The sequence below is a fragment of the Panicum virgatum genome, chromosome 9K (assembly GCF_016808335.1).
Source record: "Panicum virgatum strain AP13 chromosome 9K, P.virgatum_v5, whole genome shotgun sequence".
Classification (NCBI taxonomy): Eukaryota; Viridiplantae; Streptophyta; class Magnoliopsida; order Poales; family Poaceae; genus Panicum; species Panicum virgatum.
Genome location: NC_053144.1, coordinates 52,019,589 through 52,026,999, shown reverse-complemented (window position 1 = coordinate 52,026,999; position 7,411 = coordinate 52,019,589). Strand labels below are relative to the sequence as shown.

General features: G+C 45.6%; 1 protein-coding gene across 1 annotated transcript; it reads right to left on the bottom strand.

Annotated features, from left to right (window-relative positions):
* Positions 1-280: 280 nt before the first annotated feature.
* Positions 281-4,214, bottom strand: LOC120652143 (nodulation protein H-like). Its single transcript, XM_039929876.1, has 6 exons — positions 3,798-4,214; positions 2,549-2,784; positions 2,214-2,472; positions 1,216-1,395; positions 965-1,120; positions 281-846 (listed from the first exon to the last, which is right to left on the bottom strand). The coding sequence occupies exons 1-6, from the start codon at positions 3,864-3,866 to the stop codon at positions 673-675; spliced, it is 1,074 nt and encodes a 357-aa protein (XP_039785810.1). The 5' UTR covers positions 3,867-4,214; the 3' UTR covers positions 281-672.
* Positions 4,215-7,411: the final 3,197 nt, after the last annotated feature.

Genomic DNA, 7,411 nt, shown 5'->3' with positions numbered 1-7,411 from the left:
ACTCCAAAGTCTGTCCGAAAGGGCATCGATGTGGGCATATCCTTGTCATAGACTGGTGCCAGACGGCAGCGATCTAGTCACGAAAAGTACGAGCCTGACCATCTAAATCAACTTGGGATCGCTTCAACATGAAAGGGACCTTATCCCAAGTCACTCAAATCACATCCAAACAGTTCCCCATCGCTGAAATTTCCGCGCACACGGCGAGTCTTTCCGGTTTCCAGAACCACATCTGTGCAACAAGCCGGCAACCTGAATAAAGGCACCTGGGACTGTGTGCTAGTGTCGACCAAACAAGCATCATGCGTCCCCTCTATGCAAAATTGCGAATACGATCTGAAGGGTGCAAGTAGCACTAAGCAATCTGCCTGATGAGTTTCTACTTCTACTGCTACTGCCGCTGCTGCTGCCGCGCTACAAAAGCCCCATTACAAGTGCAGCACCAAAGAACAGAGAAGGTTGAGGATCAGTTACAGGGACATCAGGAGAGCAGGTATACAATTAGTGAGGCTACCAAGGAACTCAAACGCAGCCATGGCAGAGCGCCTTCCCCGCATCAAAATTTTCGCCAGGCACGTCAAGGCCAGCTCCTTAAAAACAAGAACGAAAGAATAACACGCACACGAAGGGGCTATATCTACATCTACGCAAGAAACGTGGAGAAGCGTGATGTCAGATTGTGTAGTCTGATGTCAGGAAGCTCTCGTACTGGGTACCGTTGAGGGTACTGTAGACTTCATCCCAGTTTTCGATACTCTCCGACAGAGGCTTCGTGTGTATCTTCACATGCCGGCTTACTAGTTTCCTCCTCGGCACTTTGAGCAAATCCAGGACATCGAAGAGCTTCTGCAAATGCAAGCCAATGCAGTGCTCGTAAGCTATAGAAGGAAAGGAAACTGCTTGTAAGCAATAGAAGGAAAGGAAACTAGACATGCCAACAAATATGTTAACGATTAGAACTCACTGTTCTGTTGAGAATGAGATCCTCATAATAGATTGTGACGTGCCGGGTGCTCTTTAGGTTTTCAAGAGCACCACGAGTGTATTCATCTACTTGTTTCAGCTGCCAAATTAGTGATGTTGTGTTGAGCCTGGGCTTATATTTTGCAAGGATTCTGGCCTGTGAAGGATCAATGTAGACCAAACATAGAGATCAACTTAAGAGACTGTAGACGTTATTGAGGCAGAGCTGAAACATGAGCAATAGAGCATTACCTCATGCTTTGTGTGAACATGTGCCTTATGTGTTCCATTTAATTGCTTAAGGTATCTGTCATGATTATTTGCTAATTGTGATACCAACTGACGAAGCAGATTCCTCCTGAAGAGAAATATTGCAGAGACTCCTCTTTGATTGAAGTACTTAACTACATCCTCATGATTTGCCACAAGGCCCTGAAAACATATACTGTCAGAAAAATGCTTTTTCATCCCATTCTCTATGCTTAGCTAATGTTCATGATTTACTAATCAAACTGTCTACCAGGAAAAAGAAAGTTTACAGACAAATTAGATGAAAGTCCTCAAAGAAATATGCTCGCCATGGAAATTACAATTGGTCTGCATGGTTATTCTACTAAAACCATCAAATATCTGCATGTGCAGTAAGTCTCTTCCATTGTCTAAACATGGAGAATCTAGAGGCAATTTAAATCTTTCAAATGATGAAATCAGCACAAAACCACAAAAGAATAGGACTACACAGGATTGCAAGACAATCATTGTCATGTTCAAGACTTTCAAGGTCTAGTTAGAAACAATCTGTTTTCTAATCACCCAAGAGGTTAAAAAAAAAGAAGAATTTATAACATATAATTCAAGCATTCAGAAACCCACAACTTTCTAGCTCTACACTAAAACCACAGACAGTTAACCTACTTAGATCAATAAAAGTCATGATAAAATGAGCACATATCTAAGATTTGTTGATTATTTAGCCCACCCATCGTGGGTGTAGACTGCGGAGGTGTTTCTGACAGCACATCTGAAAACAAAACAAGCTACACCACAGTTTCATGGAGAGGATTTCAAAAAACAGTCATACGCGTGTGGGGGGGGGGGGAGTTTTGTGCAGTCTTGTCTGGCTAGTTGAGAACATGGCATATCCATAGGAGCCTACACATTCAATAATTGAAACGTACTGGAAGTAAATGAATAGTAAATGAAAAGGATCATCCAAATAAATTATCTAGATTGCATGTTTTTGTCCTCACTTGATTAAGCATCCACTTGAAGCCAACAGCAGCAGTGCACTCATTCTTGGAAGCACTACTGTTCCAATCCAAATTGTACACCTTATCCAAGGTTTTTATTATAGAGGAAATGTTACTTCTCCTTTCTTTTGTAGAGAAAATTTCACCATTGGAGCTAACATTCATGTGGCTGTTAAGAAGGGTTTCGAACCAGCCGCTTCCAGATCGTTGTGATGAGATAATTGCAAAAAACCGGACAGGGTTACACTTGCATTCCTCCCTAGAAATTAAAACTATATTAGGCATTACACAAACCAAGTATAGATGGATCAACCTTGCTGTAGGGCAAATCTCACCTGCTGTAAGTTATTGGTTGAGGATAATGCACAAACTGAACCTCGGAAGGAGGAACTGCGGACTTGTTACATGGTGGTTCCACAACTTCGATCTTCACGATTCTTGACCAGCCATCACTCCCTAGTTGCTTCATACACATTGAGCAAATAGATATCCCGCATAACATAGTCATAGCAAAGACAAACATTCTCAGTGCGAGTGGGGACTTCTTTGGGGCCTTCAAGTCAAATGTATTCTGCAGACAGATTCGGAGCAGTACAAATGGAATCAGCAGGTGTACAATAGATCTTACTGAAGATACTACAAACATGAATATTTCCAAGTCAGAACATGCTGAACTGAGAAGCATCTGTTTTGGCTAGACATATATAAGTGGAACTATACAAAAATAAATAGAGAGAAAACTTCAAGATCTATCTGGTCCTTCCTGAAATCAAATCAGCTTGTGTTCCCCAGATAGAGAGGGAAAATGGCCCAAGTACTGCTCAAATCAGCTAGCTTTTATATTTACCAATATGGAAGACAAGACAAGGTATGAAAAGGCCCTTTTCCGTGAAGTACCACTCTCAGGTATTCTCTTCCCGAACAGCCTTAATAAATGAATCTCCTCCCAACTATCAGAAGCTAACTTCTCATTCTCCACAAGGTAGAAACGACAGAACTGATGACCGAAAATGCTGGTAGTATCACGGAGAGACAAATGCAACCCAAGATGCATACGGTTCACCTAGCCAGCCGAAAAACCATCACTATGAGCTGAGAAGAATCAACTTGGCTACATCAAGTTGCTTCCTATTCGGTTTAAACCCAAAAATGGAACGGGAGGACAGATTCCTAACTTCTCCGGCAACAGAAACGACTGAACCAAACAAGTAGCCCTAATAATAGTGCATAACAAAACACAAAGAAGGAAATTTTATTATCCTAAAAAGGAAGGAAAAGGAGAAAGGAGATTGAGGAAACCAATCCCGTCTGTTACAGCGGCTTCCGAAGTTTGAACTTGCAGCCAGTATGAACTGACAGACAGACAGAGAAACGGGGAACGATGAAAACGTTTCAGATCAGGGTCGCAAAGCGACTCCTGAGGGGAAGCTCACGGGAACAAACCGAAGGGAATGATCCCGGAATGCCACGCCCAAGGTACTCCGCTCGATTCCCCTTTGGCCAATACCCTCAACCTCGACGCCGAGGGGAGGCGGAACCCCGGAACGCCGCCCAAAATCCAGCACGGAAGTGAGGAAATCAAACCTTGTTTCCAAACTGGTAGCACCAGTCGTCGGCGCCGCCGGGCTTCTCCTCCCCCTTGGCGCCCCCCATCGCCTCTCCTTCCACCTTCCTCGAACCCCCTCCCCTCCCCTCCCCTCGCGCCGCCCCGAGAGACGCCGCCTTAATTAACCCGCCACCGCCCTCCTGTACCGGCCTAGGAGTCGCCCGCTCGCCGCCGCCGGCTCACGGGCGCATTAACTGGCTCCCGCCCCCGCCGCCGCGCAGCGCGGGGAGGCCGGTGCCGCCCGGGTCCGGCGGAGCGGCAGCAGGCGCGCGCCGGCTCTCTCTCTGTGGCGCAGCGCAGCGCGACGCAGGTGGCGGGGGGAGCGAGGACGGCAGGGCGAGCTGCGTGCGTGTGCGCGTCTGAGTTCTGACTTGTTTTTTGAGCCTCTTCTCTAGAGGTCTCGGTGCTGCGCTCGGCGTTTTGGACGGCACCGGCGAAACGGAAATTTCCCGCTTTTGGAGAACCGTTTCCTGATACTGCGCCGTTATTAAATGCCCCATTCCAGTTCATAAATCGTATACTCTCTTGACCGACTGTTACTTATTCTGAAATAATAATATGGGAGTCCGGAATCGACTGGTCATCGAGATGATAGCACCAAGTTAGAGGTTCTCCGAGAGTCTTTCTAAACTCTACACTTTAAATCATCATTTAGAGAGTCACTTGAGTAAAAATCATTTTTTATATTTTTATATTTTTCAACAGCTTTTTCTATATTTTGTAGGTAGTCTAGAGAGTCATTCTCATTCTCCATCTTTGGCTAGAGAAAAATCCGGAATAGAAAATATTTATATTTAGATATCCAATTGAAGAAGTTATTGGAGGATATTTTTTCACCAAAATCTCTATTTATGTAAACTAGAAAAGATACAAAGAGTTTCTTAGAGATGCTCAGCAGCTAATGTTTTCATAACCGGTGGTCCAATACTCTTGCGAATTGCTCTTTAGTTAAATTATTACTCGTCATTTGTTTAACTCAACTTTGATGCTGAGGGTTTTTGAACTATGGTGACTATGAAAAAAAATGAGGCGGCGGCGGCCGCCACAAGGCGCAACTAATTAAGCAATCTTCCGACGTCCGTCTAAAGTGTAGGGTGAGGAGAGAGAGAGTGAATTCATGAGAGGATAAAGGTGGTTTTTCATTCTTTCTGAATTAATTATTTCTACTAAAAACTTTGTATATACATAATTTTACTGTTTGAGTTCCTAAACCACAAGCGAGTGAACAAAGTAGATTCAGTAATGGTTAGCATATTTGAGAATTTAAATGTGCTTATGAAAGTTTAAAGTCCTAGATGGTCCTATGAGTCAAGGTCGATGATGATCGGTGATGTATTTTACTTTCATTTTAGCTCCTAGCTAGAATCCCAAATCCATTTCTGATAAATACTTCACACGAATGGGAGTGATTTTCTGCTAACCTACAAATGGCAAAGCTCTTCTTTGGATGGCACCGGTGGCTTTACTATCCTAGCTATACTCCTCTGCTAACCTATAAATTAAGGGTGCGGTATGAGAAAGCCGATGTTGCGCCTGCCCAAAAATACCTTAGCTTTAAAATAAGGGATATTTTCTGAAACTAAACTTTAGCTTTAAAATAAGGGCTCGGCTATTTTTCCAAACACCTTGCAACAACACACCAAGCAACCACCGCCGATCACGCCGCCGGCAGCGCGTACGTTTCCCCACCACCTCTCTCTCTCTCTCTGAGAACTTCGTAGGAGTCGTTGAGAACTGCGCGAGTGGGATGTGCCTGCCGTGCACGGCGTCCGCCCGTCGGTCGTCGGAACCTGGACCTATCGGCGGCCTCGCGGCCGGCGCGCACGGATCGGAGGACGGAGGAGGAGCACGCGTGCTTGGCCGGCCCCGGGAACCGGCCGGCGTGTCACCAGCTCGCAAACACATCTCCGTTGTGTGTTGCCCTGGTCCTCCATTTGTTCGACTGGAAAACTATAACGATTCCGCCGGCATGTACGTACTACGCAGCGCACGGAAAGGTACGGCTGCAACCGGGGCGTGTACCGCGCGTGCTGCCGCCGCGGCACGCGCGCACCGTGACAGCTCAGGGAACTGTGCTAGCTTGACCGACCAACGGCATTGACTTTAGGTGTGGCCGCAACAAGTGCGTGAGAAAGATGAAGCTAGCCTGGCGTTTAACTTGTGGTTCCAGTTAGATTTCGCGAATAGGAGGAAGAGTCAGGTCCGTCGCGCAGCATAAGTCAGTAGTATGATTTGGCACACGAAAATTCTCCATATACTAGTAGTATGATAGTTGAGTTTCCAGGAACGGCGGCAGTCCGATTCTCGTGAGGATCCAAGCGAATCCTCGTGTTTAGACGTATCATTGGAGCCCGATTAAGAGGTTACTGTATTAGTTAGGTGTCGTCTTCCGGGGCTGCTTTGACAACTAATCTATCCGATCATCCCTTTTGGAGAAGTTTGAGTGAGTCCAAGCTCCTTTTAACAGTAGAGTTTGAGCGAGTCCAATGCAACAATACTGCGAGCCATACCATGTCACGATGCCCCGCTGTGGCGTGGCCTCGAGTTTTTCTGGGTCAACTGAGTCCGAGTGGCGACGCGACTGCTGGGGCCTGGGGGGCGACAGCAAAGTACGTAGTCCTTCATGTCAACGTTGGGTACACTGTATATAGAGGATGGTGGTTCCGTGGTTGGTCTTTTTAATTTTCCTTTTGCGAAAAAAAAAGACGGTGCTTGATCTGATCTGGGTTACTACACGTACTGACGGATCGGAGGCAAATTTAATTTTCTCGATCACAACGAGGCCATATGAAAAATCTGCCGATCGAGCACGGCGTCGCTCGCTGCCGGTCGCCACGTAACTGCTGCCACTCTAGAACCAGCTGCCGGCGCGGGCGGCGGAGAACGAATCCGGTCGGTCGACAATATCTTAAGCGCGCAAACGGCGGCCGCGAGATGGCCGCGGGGTGATCTGGAAGGCCAACAATAGAATGAACAGAAGCCGATCGAGATCGTGTGCGGAGTAAATTCAACGGCACGCCAGCGCCAGCGTGTTTCTAGTTTAAAGTTTCAGGTGGTAGCTTTTTTTTTTTTGAAAGGTTTCAGGTGGTAGCTGGACACCGCAGGTTCAGGTTACGGCGTTACGCCAAGCCAGAGTGTTTCTAATTTAAAAGTTCGAAGTTCGAGGGGCGCGGATCAGAGGAAGCAAAGTCAAACTCAAAAGCAGAAACAACCTTAGCAGCTGCTAGTAAGTCACTCCGATCCAAATTATCGATCGTTTGACTTTTTGACTCTAAATTTGACCACTTCTATTATTTAAATTTTTTTACAAAATATTATTTTTGTTGTTGTGGTTTACATTATCAATACAAGTTCTTCAAATAATGACTTAAATTTTAATATATTTGCACAAATTTTTAAATAAAACGAATGGTCAAATTTAGTGTTAAAACAGTCAAACAACCTATGATTTGGAACGGAAAGAGTACGTAGGAGTATTGTACCAACAGTTTGCCATCCGCCAGATTATATAGATAGTCAAACAGGCTGCCCGCCCCGGCATGGTACGGACCAGTTATAGCACGCCATTACAGCACAACCCATCCACAACGAC